The sequence below is a fragment of the Triturus cristatus genome, chromosome 7 (genome assembly GCF_964204655.1).
Source record: "Triturus cristatus chromosome 7, aTriCri1.1, whole genome shotgun sequence".
NCBI classification, from domain to species: Eukaryota; Metazoa; Chordata; class Amphibia; order Caudata; family Salamandridae; genus Triturus; species Triturus cristatus.
In genome coordinates this window covers 999,044,163-999,068,980 of record NC_140590.1, presented here as the reverse complement: position 1 = coordinate 999,068,980, position 24,818 = coordinate 999,044,163, and the positions used below count along the sequence as shown (strand labels likewise).

The following is a 24,818-nucleotide window of genomic DNA, read 5'->3' as shown; positions in this document are numbered from 1 at the left end:
AGGCTGAAGATAGCGCTTGAAAGTGTGACTATTTTCTCTACTCTGTTGCCTGTATGGAGGAAGCAGTGCCTTTTACGGATTTGTTATGGTAAGGTGGTATAAGTGATGCAAACATTGGGTGCAGTAATCTGTTTGGTCTGTATTGCTTGAATTCAACTTGTAGGTGTACCGTTCCTTTTCTTTGGGGGGCTCTGTGGACAATGCAGAGTGCCTTGAAAATTGCCCTTCAAACTATAGATAGCCAGTTGAGGGATTGCAGGACTGGGGTCATGCATTCTTTTGGGTGAAGGTAGAGGAGAAGCTTTGAAGAAACATTTTGGATGATATTGCATTTTGCGTATAATGAATGCGGGTGTGCCAAGTTATAGGCTTTTGGCATAGTCAATCTTGGATTACAGTGGGAGGATGTCTTGCAGTTTGTCGGTATGCAAGATATGGGAAGATGCAATATTGGGTTTTCATTGTGTAGAAGGTAGTCATTGTGATGTTGGTAGCGTAGGGTATCCAGAATAAGTCTGAATCTATGGTTACTCTTAGGGTTTAAACCTCTCTTGATGTTGTCGGAGGGGTTTCAAGTTCCTTAGGAAACATGGCAGTAGGCTGGGAGTTTTGCCATTGTCCGCATGTCCTAATCGCTGCCTTTGCAGTATTGAGCCCTAGTCGGTAATTCATCATCCATGTATTTATGGCATGTTGGCAGTCACTGAGTTTTGACTTCTAGGTCCTTGGAGCTATCCATCAGCTTACAACGAAAGTAAATGGGCCACACATAAATAAAAGTCTGTACACAGCAGATGGTGATGCTGATTTAAAAGAATGCAATGAAATAGATCAGCATAGGTTCCAAAGAGTACTGTTTCTGGCTAATATAGCATGTTACATCGCATGCTATCACAACGCATACTTTTACAACGCGGTCGTTACAACGACTGCGTTGTTAGTACGCAATACCCTTACATCGCAGGTCATTACAGTGACTTGCTGTAGGGGGTGTGCTTGCCTGTTTATTAAATGTATTTTGGCATTTGCGTTGATTTTTAAAAAATCACTCACTTTCACGGACCCCACTTAGATTTAGAAGTTCCTCCCTGTCTCCAGGTGTAGGCCCGCTCTCTACCAAATGGAGTTTCTACAGAGCGAGGACTACCAATGATGAAACATGACACCTAGTGGTGTGTGATGACAGTCCTTCACTTTTTGTGAGATGCCCGATACTCTACCAAGTACCTTGTAAAACCCCTAGCCAATTCTATTCAGGGTAGCTTCTTTAGTGTATACATGTTAAGGTTGGAGGCCAGCTCATCCTGAATACCCCCTGCCTCTAGTTCCCTGCCCTGGGACTTCCAAGGTTTAGTGTGTTGCACAGACTTTGAATGTTCACATTAAAACACGACATAAGGTTCAGTGAGTCAGTATTGTACCCAACTCCTATAGCTTTCTGCTCACTATAGTTTATATGATGCGATCGATCTTCTGTTATCTCTGGTATCATTGATTCTTGTTGTAATGAATCTCAACTAATAACATGTATTATAATAAAATGTTTTTTAAGAGTATAATTTTCTTTCTTTTCCATCCACTTTCCCACCTTCCCATCCTCTGTCCTTTGCTCCTAACCCACCCCAGATGATTAACTTACTTTCAATGTGCACTCTTTTAATTTATGCATCTTTAGATCGCCAACTCTACTAACCAATTAACTGAGTAAAGTGTGTATTATTTTGTGTCGAGAATCACACTTGTTTCCATTTAAATATAAGATAATGCGGCACAGCTTTGTGTATACGTAGAATTAACCCCTTCAGCGCGGCGCGGATTTTTAACAAATGAAAAAAGTGCCTGTAGAGCACGGTATCTTTGTTTTAAACAAGTTTATAAGATTTTAATTGGCTTCTCCACAAAAACATAAGAAGTGCAGCTGCATAGGTTTGGAGTACCCCTCATAACCTTGTGAATGCTGTCAAAAATATTATTCCTCAAACAACACTAATCTACCCATGCACAGCAGACTTAGTAGCTACTTATTTGACTCCCTAAAAGTATGTTGGGGCCTCACCCAGGGGCACGAAAGTGATATGCTAATTGACAAAACTGTACAAAAAGAATGATGGCGGGCTTGGCATCAGCCTTCATGCTTGTTTTTAATATCTCTCTTCCCACATAATCTTTAATGTATAACTGTTATTTAGTTAGAAATGTTTTTCTTGCTAAAATACACCCTGGAGACCACCCCCCTCCCCCGACTCCCGCGCCTTAACTCCCTAATATCTACCACAAACTCATTTGTTCGTGGCATGTGAAGCTTTAGAGACATGCTGTGCATATTCCTGCCATCTAATGTTGGGCTTAGACTTCGAGACCCAAGAATGTCCACGTGAAAGAAAGGACTTCTATCGATTCTGCTCTACTTGTTATGCAAAGTACCCGAGGAGAGACCATCACAAGGTTTGTAACCTCTGTGTGTCCCCCAAACACCGTGAGGACTCCTGTGCAATGTGCCTCGCATTCCATAATGAAAAATATGCTTCGGGATCGATGGGCGCATCGCTTTAGCGGCGCATCGCCACGAGGGAGATACTGGGCAGCAATCACCTCGGACTAGTCGGTTCTAGACATGCAAGAGGAGTACTGTTTACACTCATGCAAACACCACAAACATTCCACCCTACATACAAATACTGTGACTGGAACATCAGCGTCTGCTCTAGGGGGAGATTCATGCACTTTTCGCCAAGGGAGCCATAGTCGGTGCTACTACAACATCGCGGCTAGATGGTGTACTCTCCGGACTTTCTAATCCCCAAATACGACAGTTCCCATTGGCCCATCCTCGACCTCAGGCCCCTCAAATAGTAAATCCTGTTGGAACACTTCCATATGGTAATACTGCAGGATGTCTTCTCCCTGCTGGAGCTAGTCGACTTCGATCTGAGGGATGCGTACTTCCACATACCCATCCACCCGGGCTCATCAAAGATATGTGTTATTCGTGGTCAGTGGCCAGCATTATCAGTTCAGAGTGCTACCCTTTAGGGATCACCACGGCCACTGAGGAAGTTTAAAAAAGGTCTAGCTGTGGAAGACGCTTGCCTTAGATGGAGCTGCATCCATGTGTTCCTTTACCAGGACGATTGGCAGATAAAGAGCACCCTGCAGCTTCAATGCCTAACGTGCACGCAGATAGTAATTCAACTCCTTCACAGCCTAGGCTTCACCATCAACTTCACAGCGTAGTCTTCACCCTCAGTGTGACCACATTTCACTTTCAGCCTGTCCAACTCTTTCTCGGGCCCATTCTCGGCTCCTGTGTAGGGAAAGCCTTTCCTAGCCCTGGAAGTGTGCAAGCTTTCCAAATGCTGCTGCCTCTCTCAGCCAAATTGCTAGATCTCTGTCAGGAAAGTAATGTGCCTACTGGGCATGATGTTATCTTACATCACCATAGTTCCTCATGCCAGGTTACACCTGAGTCTGTTACAACCGTGTCTAGCTGCGCAGTGGCTTCAGGCGGAGGATCTAGAGTTGATTTGTGGCCGTACTTCTCGCTCTCTGCAGTGGTTTAATACAATCTGTTGCAGGAACAGGCTTTTCTCGACCCACTACTGCAAAAGACCATCCCCATGGATGCCTCATTTACAGGCTGCGGGGTGCACCTAGAGGACCTCACTATCCAAGTGGGAGAGCTTTTGCACAACAAAGCCAGCACATCTATCGCCTAGAACTGTTAGATATCCAGGCTACCCCTTCAGGCATTCCTTCACCTCATACAGCACAAAGTATTCTTTGTCCGGATAGACAACACGACTCCCATGTTTTACCTACAAAAACAGAGAGGAACGCATTCACTCCAGTTGGACTGCGTTAGCCCAGAGAATTTGTCGTTGGGCGATACATCACGGGGCGCATATATTTGGATTCAGTACATTCCTGGGATGGGCAATGATTTGGCAGACCTGCTCAGCAGGATGCATAAACAAGTCCATGAATGGGATCTCCACCCCCATACCCTAATTCCGTATGCCGATCGTTGGGGGTGGAGGTTTCCTATTCGCCACTGCTGAACACGTAAAATGCCCAAGCTTTGCCTCCAGACTCCACAGTCCATGGGCAGTGCACTATGGATAAATTGGTCAAGGATATTTGCTTACCCTTTTCCGCCTCTTCCACTTCTCCCATTCTTGGTTCGAAAGCTGATGGAGACATTTCTCACCCTAGTAGCTCTAACTTGGGCACGCCAGCTTTCGTTCACCTCTCTGGTCTAACTCTCCCTAGTCTCTCATGAGAAGCTCCCCAACTGGCTGAACCTTCTATCTCAAAACCGATGGACTCTTGCGCATCCTAAACCACAGCAGCTCAATCTTGTGATTTGGCTCCTGCGGTCTTGGAATTCAGCTATCTCAACCTCCCTGCAGAGTGTATGACAATTCTGAATGAAACACATCGGTCCACAACTAGAGCTTGCTATGCGGCTAAGTGGAAATGGTCCATAAACTATTATCTCCTCACATGTTCACCCTCTCACAGCCTCTGCACAGGACATTGTTACCTTCTCCACTTGCAGACGTCTGTCCATGTCTATACTTCTTTTAGACTACATTTGCCTGATTTGGCAGCTTAACTACAAATAGGAAGCCCACTTCCCTTTTCAGAATCCTTGTCATTAAGGCTGTTCTGAAAGGGCTCAAATTCCATCTTGGGCACTGCCCGTTCCTGTGTGGAACCTTAATATAGTTCTCACTAGACCAATGGGCCCTCCTTTGCAACCACTTCACTCTTGCCTATTGCAGTTTCTTTCCTGGGAAGTAGCTTTCCTTGCGACCATTACTTCCCTTTGTCAGCGAAATACATACCTTCACCTTGGAAGAACCTTTCTTTCAGATGCATCATAATAGATTGGTTATCAAAACCAACCCTAAATTCTTGCCCAAGGTAGTCTCCAATTTCCATATCAACCAAACAATAGAACTCCCGGTAGTGTTCCAACATACATAGGCTGTAGTGGAGCACGCTCTTTATACCTTGGATATCAAGAGGACTATCATATACTACATTGACGGAACCAAACCCTTTCATAGGACACAACAGCTTTTTGTGCCGTTTTCCAAACCACACACAGGGCTTGCTATTTGTAAAGCAGGTTGCACTTTGGCCTGTGATGCCAAAGCCAAAAGACTACTTTCTATCCCTCTCAATTCACACTCTACTCGCAAGCAAGGAGCTTTAATGGCTTTCTTGGGCGACATACCTCTGGCTGACATCTGTAAAGCATCTACTTCGTCCACCCCTCTCACATTCACTAAATATATTTGTGTGAATGTCTTTGCCCGCCAGCAAGCTAATGTTGGCCAGGCTGTCTTACGTACACTTTTCCAATCTCTGCAACATCCTCTGGCTAAGCCACTGCTTTGTGGAAGAACAACATTACAGTCTGTGCACAGCATGTGTATCTACAGCTACACATGCCACAAATGGAAAATGTTACTTAAACCTGAAAGCATCTGTTTGTTGCATGCGGTGCTGTAGATTTGCATGCGCTTACCCTTCTCCCCGATCACCTGTGGTTCCTGCAGATGGTGTTAACTTCTTTTACCTTCATTTTACGTGTCCATTCTCCTGGCTTCTACTCAATCCGGATCAGAGACTTCTTGCAATAGTTGAAAGCGGAAGAGATAGTCGTGGCTCTTATGCTAGAGACCCATCTGGTTGCATAGGACATACCACAACTAGAATCGTATTGGTGTTCCTCTCTGCTACAACCAAAACGAAAAGGGTAGGGATATTGCTGAGGCATGGGTTGGCATATGATCTGAAATTAAAGTTTACAGATAAAGGGGATGCTAGAAATAGGGGTCTCTAGTTGGCAGTGGTATGTACCCTGTCCAAGTAGGAACCCTTCCTTCTTCCCAGGATAAGGAAGTTACACACCTAGATAACCCATGCTCACCCTTTCCTAGCTTGGCAGAAGCATACAGGCTTATCTCAGAGGCAATGTGTGAAGTATTTGCACAAAACACACACATTAACACAGTGAAAACAATATAAAAGGACACCACACCAGTTTAGAACTCAAAATATGACTTTTAAAAGAATACAAGCAGTTCTGGCCATAGAAAACTATGGATGTGTGATTTCTAAACAAAGTACCTCAGATGTGTCAAAATCCACAAAGCATAACAGCCGCAGAGGAGGGACGCATTGGAAAACACAGTGATGCGTGCGTTCCTGAGTCCTTGGGGAGGCGATGCAGCACTTCTGCACGCGGAGGAAGTGATGCGTCAAAGCCAGACTGTATGGGGAACTTACCAGTCTATTCCAGGATGGTTCTGGTCTACAGGTGCTGCATCAGCAAAGCATGGCGCTCAGGAGCGATGCGTGGAAATCCAGACTCGCTTGAGGTCGCTGCGGCAAACTGGCTCTGCATCGATTTCTTCAGCCGCAATCCCACGATGCGTCATTTCTTGTAGCCGCAGAGCAGGGCCTGCTTTAGAGGCCGGTACACTGGAGTCTTCAGGCTGCTGGCAGGCGCTGCATAGATTACTTGAGGCCACGGGGCTGTGCGTCAGGAATTTCTCCCACATGGTGGTGCTGTATCAGAAAATTCAGCCGCATGGAGGGCAAAGCGTTGAATTTCAGGTTTCATTAAATTCTTGTGTTTTTTTGTAACGGGAACAACCTCCAAAGGCCCAGAACTGGATTTGGTACCACAACACAGGTCAGAACTCTTAGCAGTGGAGTTCAAGGCAGCTGCTGATGAAGTCTTTGTGTCCCTGAGACTTCTTAACAGGAGGCAAACTCTACATCAAGCCCTTGGAGATCTTCTTTAAGAAGGATACCACAGCAGGGCAAAAGCTCAGCCCTTTCCACTGCCTACATACAGAAGCAGCAACTGCAGGTTCACCAGCAAAGCAACACACAGCATAGGGGCAGCACACCTCCTGGCAGCTCTTCAGCTCTCTTTCTCGGCAGGGCCCTGTTAGTCCAGAAGCAATCTGAATCTTTTGATATTTATATCTAATACTTGTACCCCTTTTTCCCTTTGAAGTCTTTGTTCAGAAAGTCGCTCTTGCTCAGTAAAACCAGTTCTGTCCTCCCTGCTCCAGTTTCACTACAGGAGGTAGAGAGCATTGTGTAGAGCAGCTACAGCCTATTCAGGTGTCTGTGACAACTCCTCAAACCACTCTAGCCCCGGATGGCTCATTTGCAAAAGAAACCATTGATGGACGGAATTCTGGACAATGCAAACCTTCACCCCCAGTCACAAGGATCTGGGTTTAATCCATCATTCTTTTTCTGACCACACCACCCCAGTTTGGATCCAGCCATATGCAAATCAGTGTTGACCCTGTTTCTTGTGTGAACAGTCAAGCCCGAACTGCCAAGCCAGGTCCTCCCTGGACCGGAAACGAGCATATTGGGACCGGTTTCAGGGCATCACCCTTCATTAGCCAGGCTAGCTTGAATCCAGTGGTGTGGTGAGCATGAGACCCACGTCTGGCATACCCTTCCCACTTAGGGTGACATATGCAAAAGAAACAATTGATGGACGGAATGCTGGACAAAGCAAACTTTCACCCCCAGTCACAAGTATCTGGGTTTAATCCATCATTCTTTTGCTCACCACACCACCCCAGTTTGGACCCAGCCATATGCAAATCAGTCTTGACCCTGTTCCTTGTGGGAACAGTCCAGCCCGAACTGCCAAGCCAGGATGGCCCATCATATGTGGGGCACACTTCAGCTCTGTGTGTGTTTGGAGTGAATGCACAAACAGCCCCCGCCAGTCTCCAACCAGACTGTGAATCCACAAGCAGGCAGAGGCACACAAGATGGTTGAACAAGAAAATGCCCACTTTCTAAAAGTGGCATTTTGAAATGCGCAATTTAAAAACCACCTTTTCTAAAAGGTGTATTAATAAATTCAGAGTTCATGGAGCCCAAAATCCAAATTGCTAGCTGTTCCCAATTGAACGTTACACTTGCAAAATGTTCCAAGGTAGTTCCAATGCTTTTGGGAGAAACTAGGCCTTGCAATAGTGAAAAACGAAATACACAGTATTTTACTATTAGGATATGTAAAACACAGCTGTACATATCCTACCTTTAACATACACTGCACCTTGCCTATGGGGTACCTTGGGTCTAGCTTAGGGGTGACTAACATGTAAGAAAAGGGAAGGTTAGGGCCATGCAAGTGGGTGCTTTTGCCAGGTCGAAATGGCAGTTAAAAACTTCGCACGCAGGCACTACTGTTGCATGTCTGAGACATTGCTACGACGACTTGTGTGGCTGGCACAATCAGTGCTGCAGGCCTACTAGGAGCATTTGATTTACAGGCCCTGGGCACAAAAGTGCACTTTACTAGGGACTTCTCAGTAAATCAGAAATACCAATCATGGATAATACATCATTATCAGAATTTAAACAGGGAGCCCTTGCACTTTGTCCCTGATCAGCGGAGACAAGGTGCCCGGGGTACCTAAAGCAGCAAAAATTAAATCCAGCACACATTAAACAATATAGGAGGTAGAGGCAAAAAGTCAGGGGAAACCATGACAAGGATGGCAGGTCTAACATGAGGCATATTCATAGGGGTTAGGGGCATGATTCTTTCCCAAGGTAGCCAATTCTATAAAGGGTAGCATACTCCTAGGTGGAGATTTTAACTCTGTTCTATACTCCACTGATGACAGATCGCTAATGGAACCTACATGCTCAAAAGCCACAGCATCATTATCGCAAAGCATGATAGATTTAAACCTTCTAAACATCAGGAGACAGCAGCCGATAGAGGACAAAGATATCACTTTTGTTTTCTAAGCTACATAGGTTATACACACAGATTGACTTTTTCCTCATCTCAAGGGATTAGATCACCTAAGTACTTCCCACCTGAATCGAGGCGAAGACCTTGTCTTTTCTTGCTTCAGTATGGTGGATTATAGATCCAGTCTTACCACAAGCACCTCCGCACCGCCCTTGACTGGTTATGAAAATAGTTTTTTGGGACCCAACACTAAGAGATATGAAGAGGGGAGTGATAGAACATTATTTTGAAGATAAAGACAATGGGAAGGTGAGCTCGAGCATTAGTTAGATTGTGGCAAAGGCTGTGCTAGAGGGGGAATTCTGATTTCTCATTCAATAACCTTTGAAGAAATAGCTAAACTGAAAAACGCTATAGTTGGAAACTCCCCTAAAGCGATTAGAATCCCATCATAAAAAGAATAATTCTCTATGAATTTAAGAGATTTGTGAAAGGTTAGGAGAGTTGGAGTTACTTGTGATGTGAAATGCAGCTAAGAAACCGCTACACATAAATCAACCATATTAGAGGGGCAAGGCGGACAGATTGCTGCCTTACAAGATTAGACAAATGCAAACTAGAAATTATATTAAAGAGATGAGACAAAATAAGCACTAGCCTCACTAGGTAACACCCTGGAAATCCTTAAAACCTTTTCCACCTTCTACATGACTTTGTTCGTAGAACAAAACGAAGACAAGAGCAGCTGATGAACTACTTTCTAGAGGACTTCACATTTGCAGTCAAGCTGGTAAACATTGTCCTCTTAAGGAAGAACTTTCTACATAGATTAGGTTAAAGCAGCCATAAAAAGAAAGCCTCGCCCGAAGACACCTGGCTCAGATGCTTCCTAATGTAAGTTTTACAAATACTAGATAGGACCCCCTTGGACCCAATAATAAAGAAACTAATCCTAGCCAATTTTAAGAAGCCAGTAACTTAGATTAAAGTGAATGCTAAGTACTCCAATAATACTAAATATGACTAAACTAAACTACAATCTGGGCAGCAAAGGGGAGTAAACGTTGAACAGAAATTCAACTCTAATCTATCTGCAATGGCTGACACAGAGTGCGATCGGAAGTACAATAACACTACATCAGTACTTTTAGAATATTGGCATTAGATGGCATGGAAAGAGGGGCGCACGACTTTCCCCAACCAGGCCAATTATTCACAACCCAAATTTCCAATCCGGTATTTTGACACAGGATTTAAAAGATGGAACAGAAGCAATCCAACTCTTGTGGGGGATTTGTTCTCAGGGGGAAGTTAAACACGATGGAAGTTATCCAAGAGAGCCTAGGACTGAAGAGAGAAGAGGACTACTGTCGTACGCAGCTCGTATTCTGGATTGGCACATGGAGCGTAGGGAGAGATGGCGGGCAAGGAAAGAACCCCTCTTGAAGCCATGCTTTTCAACAAATAAATCCAGAAAGGCCGTCCTTGGTTCCAGCGACCCAAAAGCAACCTACAATACCAGCACAAGCCTGATTGCTTACTCCTTTAGGAGAGAGTCTATGGGGTGAAGGTAGCAGAGAAAACCTGGGTCAAAATATGGACCATAGCATTTAAGTCATCTATATACGTGCAGCATAAAGAAAATGTGTATATATTGCTAATTAGTTGGTATCTTTCTCCAAATAGGCTGCATGCCATGTTTGGTACTCCTGGTGGAGTAGGCACTTTGTTCCGTATGTGGTGGGCTCGTGCAGATTTATAAACTTATTTGAAAGAAATAGTGTCACAAATGAAAACCCTAACGGGGATTACACTGCCGTTGCAACCCCTTTCAGTATGCAGACATATTGGAATGAAACACTGCCAGGTATTCGGGCCTTAACAGGGATTAGACTACATTTGAAATTATTAACACACACACACAATAGAGAAATTATCGGCTATTTTGCATAATGGGGCCCACAAATTTCAAGCAGTCTGGCTGCCATTCATGATATAGAAATATTTCGGCTTGTGGGTGGGGATCCAGTGAACATGTCAGAATTGTTATGCAAATCAGTTATGCAAACCCTCTTCCTCATTACCCAGTAACTCTAATGAAGAGGGACATTGATACAGGGTATCAAACTTACTTGAGAAATGCCACAAAGAGTTACTTATTGAACAGTCAATAAAAAGGATGAACTTGAACCCCATGGGTACAGTTTTGTAATGTTATGTATGTATTGATCGCCAACTCTACCATCTTGTTACTGACTCGTGTGTTTCTACTTGTCGCAGTGAATGAAAAGTTAAAATAATTTTGTTGAAAAAAAGTTGTTGTAAAAAGCATGCAAGTGGCAATCACTTGTAGATACTTTGTGATGAGCCTTGCACTGCTGTAAAACCTGCTGAAATTTACTAGGCCAAAAAGGCCTGATTAAAAAACGGGACATTAATATTTTGGTTCAATAAACACCCAAATATGCATATTTTACCCCATTTCTAGGGCAGAAATCATAATTCGGTGCTATTTATCGCATCCACTATATCCCGATCCCAGGGTGTTGGATAATATTGAGCTACAATAGCTCTCTCTCTCTCTTTTCCTGGCCGACTGGAATCGAGGCCCTAGTGTTTAATCATGGATACGGGTTGTATGATCACTTTGTGCTAATTTCAAAACTTTGTTAAAAAGTCAGAAATCTTCTTTAGGATTAGTCCTAGGTTTGGAGTAAATGGAATACATGACTGTGGAAAATGTGTACACATACAGTTACCTCCAGGTGGAATTCCACACAGAATTTCCCAGCACTAAAGATTTCATTGAATTCCACTTGGAACAAGATAGTCCCGTAATTCAGGGAGGTTTTTGACAGTTGGGAGCCTTCGAAATCATATGAAGAATCAAATCGGGTCTCGCGCAAAAGCGGACACATTTGCATTACCAAAGGAAATAAAAGGAAATGATGGACGGAGTGTTGAACATTGCAAGCACTCACCCCCAGTCAACTGATCTGGGTTTAATCCATCACCGTTCTTTAGCCCACTCTGCCACCCCAGTTCAGACATGGCCATATGCAAATCCATATGCAAATCAGTCTGACCCTGTGCCTCATGGGAACAGTCCAGCCCGAGCTGCCAAGCCATGCCTTCCCTGGACCGGAAACAAGCTTCCTAGGACCGGTTTCTGGCATTTCAGCCGTCTTAAGCCAGGCTTGCTTGAATCCAGTGGCAAAGTGAGCACGGGACTCACGTCTGAGCATACCCTGCCAACTTATGGCGAACAAAGCCAAAACCAAAGGAAATGATGGACGGAGTGTTGAGAATTGCAAGCACTCGCCCCCAGTCTGGGGAATTGCAACCTTTGTAATAACAAAACCACTTTTATTAATACTGGATATCCTTGTCAAATTTTTTTTTACTGATCCATCACACTTATCTGTGTTTAAATTGTGTAGCATCCAATCACAAACTAATGTTAATACACGGTTGCGGAGATAACAACGCTGATCATTCAGACATATGAGTGCTCTATTTAGTACGTTTTGGAAGCATGTTTGCTTTCTGTGAAGATGCATTACATACATCACTACAGCAAATGTTTCTGATAGCTCTTTTTGGGACTGCAACTTGACTTGCAAATAAATATAGGAAGTTGAAGATGAGCCTCTGCTTTGCGGTATGAATTGCTAGATTAGCTACTGCCAGAGCCTGGAAAGATAAAAATCCCATGAAGTTTAGAACTGGTTGCCGGAGGTCTTATCGGCGTCAGGATTGGAACTTGGAATTGCGACATTCTATGTCAAACTTTAAAAATTTAAGTTTGGCAAACATTAAAGACGTCCTCAAAAATAATATTAGCTGAATCTCTGTGGCTGTTTATTTCTTTGTTATATGCAAACATAAATATGAGATCATGCCTTCCATTTCTTTCTCTTCATCACCTTTACGTTCCTAACAATCGATTTTTTGCTTTTTTGTATTACTTTTTTATTTAAGTGTTCTTTTAATATTTTCTCTTATTATTAACTTAATTTGGTTTACTAATTAGCACCACACCAATGTCATGTTGTAAAAGTTGTGGTACCTCCGTACTGGTTGGACATTTACAACCTCTATCCTTGGTTGGCAGCTAAAATAAATTCCATTGGTGCATGGATTAACATCTGTACAACAATGGCAATGTCCTAGGATTAGGGTGGAATCGTTAGATCGCATTCATGCTATGGCTTCCATCGCCTACAATGGCTTCCGAAATCAAGCATTGTTAGGACTTCAAAAATTTTAAATTAACAGAAAATAAACAATTCTGCAGCAGATATCCAAATTCCATTAAACCGACAAGGTTCTTTGTAAATCTGTTTGTGCATAGTGCCCCACCCAGATACGCTTACAAAATTGCTCTTAAATCTAAAATAGCAAATAAACTACTGCACCACATTGCCAAACAAACTTCAAATGCCACATTACCAAATAATACCACTAGTCTTAGTCCTCTGAATCAGGACGTGGGATTTACATATACACATGTCTGTTTTTGCTCACTTAAGTACCACTTGAGCATGAAGAAACATCTGAGTCAGGCCTCCCGCGTTAAGAAAACTCTAGCTATGGCTGTTATATAGTCATTCTTTTGCTGAGATGAATCACGGACCCTAAAAAGCATACTGCAAATCAATAAAGAAGTGAGTTGTTGTGAAAACAGTAATGCCGGGCCTAATTGTTTGAAATTGTAGTCACAAAGGCTAGGAAGTATAAAACGTTTTGGAGGGACCTTATAGAAAGTGCAAAAGAGAATAATGTGCAAGGTGCATTAGCTCGATCGATCATCACAGGGGCATTTAATCAGTTCGTTTGACCAATCATTAGTGTTCGGAGAAGTGATAAGACGGTAAAAGATCTCTAATCTAAAACTCTTCAAAACAAACCTATGATGACCATTCTGCAAGAGTAAAGATATGGCTGCAGGCCATCAGTGACCAGAATCATCTGGTTTTTCATAACACTGGATTTCTCAAATCTTCGTTCTTTGAGCAAAAACAGACATTGGTCCTTTAGTTTGTTTCTAAGACAGACATATTATTTATCTGTAAGGCGGGAAAGAACCCTTGTGATTGCGCTTCCTACCTGACTGATAGCCCTATTAAGTTTCGAGGCTTAGCGATATGCTAAAACATTGGTAAGTAAGCTCGAACTCCTATTGCACTACTACATACAGACCAATCAGGATTTTATGGAACAGATGTTTCATATTGTACAACTATAGCTGCATGCCTACGAGGGTGTCTAATTGCTTTCCAAACATGTTATTTTTATAAATATGGTAATATTTGTTATACTCTGCTTAATTTTAATACCTATCCCCGCCATTTTGGTGAGTAAATCTGTGTGCGTATGATTGGGAGAAAAACATTGGGCAGAGTTAGGACTTTAGTCGTGTTCCAGTGGTGTAACAATGGCCACCGCAGCTCCTGCCGTCCGGGGGCCCCCTCCGTAGGGTGACCATACGACCCGATTTTCCCCAGACAGTCCGGGTTTCAGTGGTTTGTCCCAGTGTTCTGACACTTGACAATTTTAAAAATATGTTCCTATTTTTTGAAGAAAGTTACGTGGTTCGGCATTGCAGCACTGAAATGTTAAAGATACTTTAATTTTCACAGGCAAAAAGTAATTAATCTTTACTTACCAAGGTGCCAAATATGCACTATAAGTGAAAATAACTTAAATCTGCATGTAAATGTACCAGAGACTTAGTCCCTGTAAATGATTTTGAGCTGCGATATTCAATCAGAATAGTTTTCAGTGTTTAATGGTTACTACCACACACTTTGTATATGCATACGTGCATGTATGTATATATGTGTATGTATATATAAACATTTCTTATATGACCTGTCACCCTTTAGTCCGACTGGCCCGATACATTTTGGTTACACCATTGTCGTGCTCTTTACTTTATCAAGTGCCCCCACCCAAACTCACCCTCTGGTAGTAGCACTAATGTCCTGTCTTTAAACTTATACTGCAGAAAATCTGCGTTTGTGGCAGATTTTTCAATACCATCCTATTGCATAAATGTGCTGTTCGCAACCACAAATGGGATTTGGAAGTCAATCATTGTTAAGTTTGTGAAACTAAACTTGTGACTTCTTCCTTTATGCTGTGTCGATTTGCTGTTGGTTTAAAGGGTTGGATGCAAAAACATAACATGGGGGTCCTTTTTTCTTTTCTCAGATTTTTACCAGCCCTGCTGACTGCCGTTCTGACAAACCACCTAGCATGGGTCCCAACTGTCATGCCCAATGGACAGCCGCCCATCAAAATCTTCCTAGAAAAACATTCCTCTCAAAGTGTGGACATGTTGGCAAAAACTCATCCGTATAATCCACTCTGGGCACAGTTGGGTAAGTCTGAAAGATGTGTCTAAACAAAAGAATCCTTTTTTTGTCTTTTTATCCTTTACATTGAATTAGGTTGGTACTGTTCATTTAAAAACCTATGAACATGAACAGTTTCCTTTTCAGGATTATTTTTCACTAGCAAAAGCTTTGTAAGGTGGCTCATTAAATATGAAATAATTAACTTTTTCCTTTGACAGTAAGCAGGATACTTTTCTATTGTCAAGAATATGGGACGCACAGGTGGTTTGATCTCGTAATGCCTCTGTACCAATGTTTGACTATAGATGGTTACCGCAGCACTCCTTCTTAAAGGGCCATAACCTCCCTTACTATAGGGGAAGCAAAGTGCAGGTTTAAATTAACCACAATAAAATTAAATATTATCTTTTGGGTGTATACAATACTTGTATATTTTGACACATACTTACATACTTGTTTAAATCAGGGTGAGGATAATGACATCAAGGATTCAAGATCCTGGACCAGGAGATGACCTGACCGTTTCTTATCCTCCTCATCCTAATGAGATTTTTGTTTCAACCTTGGTATAGACAACCCTAAAAAAAACTTTATTAGTTTACTTATAGGTAATTTTTATATTCTCTTTTTCCGTGAATGTCCTTGCTCTTCTTGAGTACAAAGGAAAATGCATAGTGCTAAGACTTTCTATTGTTCAAGCCTGTCCAAACTTAGATCTATCTTTACTTGGATGACGATCAAACCGGATGAGGAATCATGCGACTTTGGATGGTAAGGATCTTGTGCCCTACAAATAGGCCTCTCCTTTGGGATTAGAGTAAACCATTGATCTCTAAATGCTGTAGAAGTGTTGATTATCCAGTTCCTTCTCCATCTGTTGTATTTTTGGTATTTACTTTTGTTTCTTAACTGTTTTTGCATAGTTTATCTTTGTGATTTTCACATCACTGAGCAGTGTTACTAATTTAATAAGATCTCATGCCAGAGATTGAACAAAGGTAACCTTTTTTTGAGGGCTAAGCAGGGCCTCCTCGGTCATTACTGCCCACTTTCCTAATGATGAAAAAAAGATATCGGTAACCACAGTGGTTTGGACTTGTGATCTACCCCACCTTTCTCTTATGAACAGGTGTTGGGGGACAACTCCAGCATCTTACATACCTGTGAAATATGTGTCCTGCTGGGTTTGGGTGATTGTTCTGAGTGCCAGTTTTTCAATGTGGAAGAGGCCATACTACACCCATTCAAATCATGGACCCACACTTCCCTTTTCCTGGCCCCAAGTCAGTACTCTGTAGAGAGCTTAAAGGTGCATCTTTGTTGGACTGCGCCTAGGCTGTAAAGTGGTAGCTTAATGAGCATTGGCTCCCTGAAACTCGCCATATTACCACTACCCTGCCAAGGGAAGCCGACACCCCTCATCGCAGCTGAGAGAAATGCAGAACAAACAACTCAATGCAGCAGTGCTGTATTTCTCTTTCAGACATTTGGAGATATCACTGTAAGTCCTACATCCCTCATAGGGACCCCTGTTACTCGTCTTGGTCAGAAATTGGGAAGTTTAAAGGAACAGATTGAGGGACACACTGATGTATTCTGTTTAAGTACTGCACATTCTCAACCCATACATTCTCTAAAACCTGATATTCATTATTTATTTGTAGAGGACATGAATGACCGGGTTAGATGGAATGTTGGATCATAGGAATGTTTCTTATCACTATTTTGTTTGTGGTGCATCGTGGACATTGGACACCTACACCTTTTTAAAGGTGCTACATATGCTTCTCTAGTGTCCTGTATGTGCATACTTAGGATCCTGACATAGTACACTGCACAGTATCCTTGGGTAGTAACCATACCTCCCTCATATTCCACACCTGTCATTGGATGTTAAAATGCCACACTGCACTTCGTCCTAGGAGTGCCCCACCACAAGGCCCTTCAGGGTCACACACCTAGTGTGCTGCATCCTAGGGATGCAAACTCACCTAACAGCACTACATGGTCCCAAACATGCTGCACTGCATCCTAGAGACCCTAGCCCCAAAATATATCTGAGGCAAATTAACTCTAACCCCTCATGCTGCATGCCCTTGAAGCGACAGGGTTCCACTTCAATTAACTCCAGTTCAATGATGCTAATCCTTTTATCTGCCTCTTTAGAATGATCTCCTGCCACAATACACTACATGTTAGGAGTACTAACCAACAGAATTACGCAAATTCCAAATCATGCTAACATCCACCGCTCAATCGATTCTAGGGTCTTGAATCCACTGCATCACATCCATGTGTCACTAAGACCTCATAATACACTATCCTATAGCATTGCCCTGCAGTGTGTCCACAAGACTTGCTCCTGGTTAAGGTGGGCCTGCCATAGTCCTCTGGCAGGATTTCAGGCGTTGAGTGCCTTATTAGAAAGAACACGATCTCCTCTGTCCAATCAACCTTAGATACTTATGTTTATCATGTGTCTGAGGCATGCCTCCTTGGGTTGAACCTAAACAATGGTCTAGTCTTGTTCTCTAGACCATATACAATAAGGAGCTATAGGGGCAGAAAAGAGGCCATCCCCCACTCAAATACTAGTACACAACAAAGGACCTGTTCACATGGTGATTATGATACTCGAATCCCTATTAATGTGTTGTCATACATTTAGACAATCTATTAGACCAGAGGTTAAACATATACCATCTATACTGGTGGGATTTGGATCACTAAATTTGTAAGCAATTAAAATCTGTCTGTTGTGTTAATTGTGACCCATGTCCCCTGAATTCAAACCCATCCCTTCGTGTAGTAAGCTATGGCTAGTTGAGCCAAAACACAATGTGAAAGGTACACAGATATTGAAACAAATAAGATATATTAGTAGCTACGTTAATTTTTTAATGCAGTAGGTATTTGTCCTCTCGTCTTATGCAAGTAAGATTGTGGGCCAGAGCCTCAGCTACACCTTTGATTAGGAAGTGAAGACAAAAGCACCATATTTTACTTTAGTTAGCACACATTCGAACCCTCCAGCATTTTGTTATTTTGCGATTTGCAAAATAAAAGCAAATTCAGCTGTGGGGTGCAATGAACACAATTTGCACTTTTGGCCGCAAAAATAGGTATCCCGGCAGACATGCACACTTTTATTGGCTGTATGCACACACGTCACTTCGTGCCTCCATACAGCCGTAATAGCTGCTTCCTCCTGACTCTAAAACAATGCACCTACTGTACTATTGACAGAAAGGACTGTTAGGAGGTGCGATATGAGAGCCAAGAAAGCCATGATCTGTCCTCTACTTCTTGTTCTGACTCTGACATTCTGCAGTTCTGTTTTTGACGGCTTTAGTAAGGGTTTTGCTTTCTCTTATTTTGAAGGGCCAGTGGGCGGTTGTCGGGCTTTCAAGGATCCTGCTTCTTTGTCCTCTGTGGATGGCCTGTTGGTGTCCAGGTTGTTCATAAGCTTTTCTCTCCTCCTCTGCTGTCTTTTCTTCGGTGCCTGCCTTGCATTTTTCTCTAGTCTTGCATGCTCTTCAGTCCTCTCCTTTTGAACCTTTGTTGTCTTTGGATGTAAAATTATTGTCTTTTAAAGTGGCTTTCCTGGTGGCCATTTCTTTGGCTAGGGAGTTGGGGGAACTTTCTGTTTTGCGTTGTTCTCCCCCTTTCTTGAGGTTCATGGAGGATGCTGTAGTGTTACGTTTAGATTCTGGTTTTCTTCCGAAAATTCATTCTAAGTTTCATACGTCTTAGGAGTTGGTGTTGCCTTCTTTCTACCCTGCACCATCTTCTCCTGATGAACACTTGTTGCACACTTTGGATGTAAAGCGTGCTTTGTCTGTGTATGTGGACAAGTCTGCTGTGTTTGGTGCTTCTGACTGTGACTTTTTGTCTGGCGGGCCATGGGAAGGTTGCCTCTTGGCTGACCCTAGGCGTTGGATCAAGGCCGCTATTTTTTTGGGCTTATCAGGGCTCAGGTTTGCTATGTCATTCAGGTGTCCAGGCCTGGTCCTCTAGAGGGGTCTCGGCGTACTGGGCTGTCTTTAATGGGCTGGTTTTGGATGAAAGCTGTTGTGCTGGGACTTGTGCTTCTGAGTCTACCTTTATTAGGAATTACAGTTACGTAGTTCTCTGGGTAACCGTTTGAATTTTGGGCTTGGTGTTTTGCATGCTGTGGAATCTGATGCTCCTCAATTATTTATTTTCATGTCATTAAATTTACTGTGGTGTGCTTCTCTCCTGTGTGATGTCTGGTTTTTCTACCAATGTTCCAAAGGCCTTCTCTTTGAGGAGTCTGCTTTGGTGTTTCTCATGTGTAATGACTGGGTCGAGGACGAGGGACGTAGAGGTAATGTCCTAATTACTTACCGGTAATCCTCATTACTCTTAGTCCTACTCGTCCTCGACCCAGTCATCTTTCCCACCCACCCTCCCTGTGTCAGGTCTTTGTGCTTGGTATGTCAGGAAGTGCTGCGTTCTGGCTATTGTATTATAGCCCCTGGCAGGAAGGTGGGTGGAGTTAGCAAGCCTTTTCTGTTTTGTTTCCTGTCAGTGAATACTACCTCACGTGTAATGACTGGGTTGAGGACGAGTAAGACTAAGAGTAATGAGGATTACCGGTAAGTAAGCAGGATTTTCTGCTCTTTCACAAGAAGCACATAATTCATAAAGTAGTTCCATTCAGTAACGGAGACTATTGTGGCAATGTGTGCTTTTTGAGTGCAAAAAATATTTTTACGCTATCTGCAGTGTATTTTTTTTTTTTACACATTGAAAAGATCCGGTAATTCCCACAGGAAAGTTTCATAAAAACCGTGGCAAAGCAAAATAAGCATTGACTAAGTGCCAGCGTGGCTTTGCCAATGCATGTTTTCTTTGGAGGCATGCAGAGTCCATGATGGAAGGCCGGACAAGTAAGTTCTCCCACAGTTTAACGATCTACCGTTACATTTTCGAAGCCATGAAGCAATAGTTTTATTAACCAAACTGCCAGCAGAAAGTTGTGTATGCACACATAATCGTAAAATTATAAGTCGACATTGTTTAAGCTGGTTTACTATTTGAATTAAGAGTTCATGCTGGACAAATTTAAAGCAAAGGCATTCACCAGTAGGCATAGCTTCGAATTCTTCCAGGATTTGCTTAATTTCTTCATCTGTTAAACCTAGGTTATTCCTGAAACATTGTGCAAACGTTTCTAATTATTGTATGAAAGGTGTAACTGTTGCATACACCATCTTAAAGATGATAAAATGTTTGTACTTCGTACCTCTGATATATTTCCTTGTCTTTTAGTCAAACAAACCGGGCATGCCACCAAAAAAAGTGGTTAAAAGGTGCTTCTTTTTCATGAATCGGTCAGAATTATTGTTGACGTGCTTGTCTTTATACAAACGATAAGGCTTAAAAATAGAAGTCTAACGAAAATGTAATATGGAGGGTGGAAGCATTAGTTAGGCACAGGAGCAGCACATTAAATGAGTGCAAATAAGTTCGTCTGTTGTAATGTGGTACAGCGCTCTGAATAGGGGGTGTGGCAGATCATTGCTTCACGGTGCAATGCTGCCACCTAGTACCCATATGGAGAATGATCGCTATCGTTGAACGTCTTCCAACTTGCTTCACAAGGCACATTAAATCCTTTTTCCTGTTTTCATTTTATCTACATGCCTAGTGACCCCCCTGCCCCCGTCGTGTGTGGCAGCCCGGGCTGAGACAGCTTCCCAGAGACACACACAGCCGCACCCGAGTACTTCACAGGTCTTTAAAAGACAATGTGCTTGTTAGTGAGGTTTTGTTGTTTTTTCACGCCTTCCTTGAGCCCCTGCATCTCCACTCTGCCTATTGCTGGAATAATTACCCCCCTCCCCCCGAAATTTTTTCTTAGCCCCCCTGAAGTTTGGCTCTAGTTGCGCCTCTTTCGTGAAGAGATTGTGGACATAGCTCTCTTGCTTAGCTTGTTTTAGCTTGTGTTTTGCACGTTGTAGTGTATGAGTTAATATAAACGTTTGCCTCATATGGCTGCTCAACGTGCATTTAATGTTCAGGTGCAATTCATCCGATTCAAACATTTTCCAGTTTGTGTCTAAACTGGCACAGATAAGGCCGCAAGCCCAAGCTATGAAGTAAGTAATTCAGCAGGTTGTGCTTGTGTCACTCTTTACACTTTAAAGAAGTTGCCCTAAGATATATTTGTTTTCACAACAGAATATTTCTGCTTCCCATCTCATGCTGAAACCCTCCCCTTTTGAGCAGAAAAGGAATTGCACGATCTAGTTACCTACGGTCCAGCACAGCGATGGCGCACTGTCCTTTGGGCTCCACATATCACCATGCACGGCGGATAATGGGTGTACTTGGAGAGACATCTTGCCTTTAGTAATAACATATTTAATATTTACAATTGAGAGGCGAGTAATCCTGCAAACAGTTGTAACCAGTTTCTTCTTGTGATATGAAAATGTCAGTCATCCTGGGGCATCTAGAGTGCTGTGGAATAATACAAAGATTCTCAAAAGCTAACCCCAGCGCAGTGTGAGAGTTTGAGATTGGCCACAGGAATGGGAATACAAGGTCTGCAACCAGTGAACATTACTGTAGGCACAGTGAACCCACAACGGAGTGTCGCAAAAGGGGTAGATATTTCTGCCCTGATCACTCCACCCTTATTTAAGGTTTCATGTCCTCAAGCAATTATTTTTCAAACAAATTGTCTTAGAAAAGAGACCTAAGAATCTTCCATCTTGGCATAAATTAAGGGCACAGACAATTGCCAGCTCTTTTCCTAAAGCACAGTCTTGACTGTGCTCCTAAGGGAACAGTCCAGCCTGAACTGCCAGGCCATGAACAGGTATACCCGGCTTGTGAGCCCTTATAAGGGCAAAACTGGTCATAGGTTGCTTGTGTTCTGGTTCAGGGAGGGCCCGGTAGTCCGGGCTGTACTATTTCGATTGGAGCAGGGTCAAGACCGATTTACATATGGCTGGATCCAAACTGAGGTGGCATGGTGTGCATTTAGATGTGGTTTGGTATTACTCTATTTTAGAGCCTCCACATATGTATTCTGTTGCATAGAATCCCACAGATAACTGTAGTAGACAATGTTTTGACATTGGCCACCCACTTTGACGAACCCTTGAGGGCCCGACACTGACTATTCTTGTTAGGCCATGTTGAGAGTGGTTGTATATTGCTTTGCAAGTGGGTTTTTTTCTCTCCAGATTTGTAGTACCCATAAATGACACAAAAGTCACTTTAAGTATTAAGCCAGACCAATTGGCACAGTTGCAGTGTGTCATAACTTGGTATTTAATTTTTAGAATATTTTTGTATTTAAATATAAAATGTAGTATTTTTTCACCTATGTTTGCTTATGCAAAGTTGACTAATGGCATGAGAAACCAACTCCTACATTGCGCATTCTTACATCATAATTTTTCCACTGAACAGATCTTCATGTTTAAATAATAGAGGGCTACCGTAGCGTTTTATCATCAAATTTTGACCAAAGTTAGGTTAGAAAATGTGTTTAATGCACAGCTTCTGGCACATGGTTTTAGTAGTACCAACTAGTTGGCAAGTTTTATTTTTTTCTAAGATTAATATCTAATATGAAATGAGGCTGAATAACAAAGCCAAAGATGTAACTAATGTGTTTTATTATTTACAGGAGACTTGTATGGCGCTATTGGATCTCCTGTCAGACTTGCAAGAACAGTTGTTATCGGCAAAAGACAGGAACTTGTCCAGCGACTTCTGTATTTTCTCACATATTTCATCAGGTGCTCTGAGCTGCAAGAGACCCACTTGCTGGAGAATGGTGAAGACGAAGCCATTGTTATACCGGGGACCGTCATCACCACTACTCTCCAGAAAGGTGAAGTAGAGGAATCCGAATATGTTTTTATCACTATGCATAAAAACAAGGGCTGTTCCTTTTCGAGAAATGTAGAAGAATCAAGTACAATGGACAGTCACTGTGTTTGTTGCCATTGTCCCCTGTATGCTAAACAGGATAAAGGTGGTGGTTCCAAAGAAGAGACGAAAGCTACGCCCACTACACCAAATGAACAGTTGAACACTCCTTTAAAGGAATCCCAGGAAGTTGTGCCTTCTTTCGGTCGGGAAGATAATGAGCAAATCAGGCTACATAAAGATACTTCAAGCCCTTGTTTGGAGCCTAAGGTGGAGCGCATGATAAGTACAGGCTCAGCTCCAATTATTAGTGCATCAGCTCTGACAGACAAATGCATCTCAGCAGAGACAGATTTGAAGGTGAAACCAGTAATGGAAGAAAGCAGATTGTCGCCAGACACTGGGCCAATACTCGAAGCTTTGAGATCACCTGGGATAGCTGTTGAGAAGAAACCTCCAGATAAGGCTTTGTCTGCAGCATTACCATGTACATCTTCCCAGGTTCAGTCCAAGGTGATGTTCCTCATTGGAGACTCTATGTCACCAGACTCTGATACTGAGACCAGGAGTCAAGCCGTGGCAGAGCAAATCAATAAACATCATAGCAAGCCGAGGAAAGAAATGGCTTCTGAGAAGGACCAAACCCAATCTTGTGGAACGTCGCAAGTGTTCCCAAAAGTTGCCATCACATGTCCGGATTGGAACCCTTTCAAAACTGACACCAGTTTATTTGATGAGTATTTTCCAGATGATGGTTCAATAGAAACCAGGACTATTGATGATATTGCATCACAAAATAATAAAGTAATTTTGGGTCACAATTGTAGGGTGCAATTTCCTAAAAGATTGTGTACAAAGTTATGGAAAGCACCTAGTGAATTTTGTAAGTTTAAATGCTCCCGAATTAATCAAGACTTATGCAAAAACTGTTTTGCTGAATGGGACCAAAAATTGGAGAAATCTATTTATGTCCCCTATGGGGATAAGGAGGGTTTTGGGAAAGATATTGCTGCCAATCCTGAGTGGGATATTCCAAGGAATGAAAGCTCAGACAGCGCCCTCGGAGACAGTGAAAGCGAAGATGCAGGTCATGAGGGGCAGAGATCAAGCAGCGGCTTTTATGGTGGTGGAAATGAAGACTGGACAGAGGAAGATGAAATTCCTTTTCCAGGGTAAGATCTACCTCCTCACAATGTCACCTCTATGAATAGATGCGTGTGGATAGGTAGCAAAGTACGCTGGCCTCAACACTTTTGTTGTGAGGAAAAGGTACACTTCTGGTCATCAGTGCCTCACAACATATAGCCGAATTACTTTTAAATGTGTACGCATGTTTTCCTGATACAAAACTGTTTGCTTGTATGAGCCATTGTTTATAGCTTGTTATATGTAATTTAGAAAAAAGTGAATCGAACTTTATACACTGTTGATTATGCATATTGTTATGAATAATTCTGACTTATCCATGAATCAGAGTTAGATTATCATTCTGTATAGTAAAACGTGTTTAAAGAAGGAAAGGTACTCGCTTATACATTATTTATGGTTTCACCCACAACAGAGAAATATTTTTTTGATGTTTGGTTCTACGCATCTATAATAATGGGGTTAAGTAGCCGCACTGCCTTGTGGCACAGCTGTGACAGATTCCATCATACTTCAGTAATGTAGCGGGTGTCTATTCAAGATTTCTAAAAGATCAACTTAGGATAGCATATAGACATCCTGGTTTTCCATGGCATGTATTTATTCAAAAGCAAAGAGAAGCATGTTAATCAGTC

The 24,818-nt window shown here is 42.5% G+C and overlaps 1 protein-coding gene across 5 annotated transcripts in view; it reads left to right on the top strand.

The window, feature by feature from the left end:
• FNIP1 (folliculin interacting protein 1) overlaps positions 1 to 24,818 on the top strand; it is a 343,332-nt gene that overhangs the window by 259,906 nt on the left and 58,608 nt on the right. For all 5 annotated transcript variants that reach the window (XM_085618038.1, XM_085618035.1, XM_085618039.1 and 2 more), the window contains 2 exons: positions 14,978 to 15,147; positions 22,793 to 24,209. In XM_085618038.1, the coding sequence (XP_085474164.1) occupies positions 14,978 to 15,147; positions 22,793 to 24,209 (1,587 nt within the window). The remainder of the gene's footprint in view (positions 1 to 14,977; positions 15,148 to 22,792; positions 24,210 to 24,818) is intronic.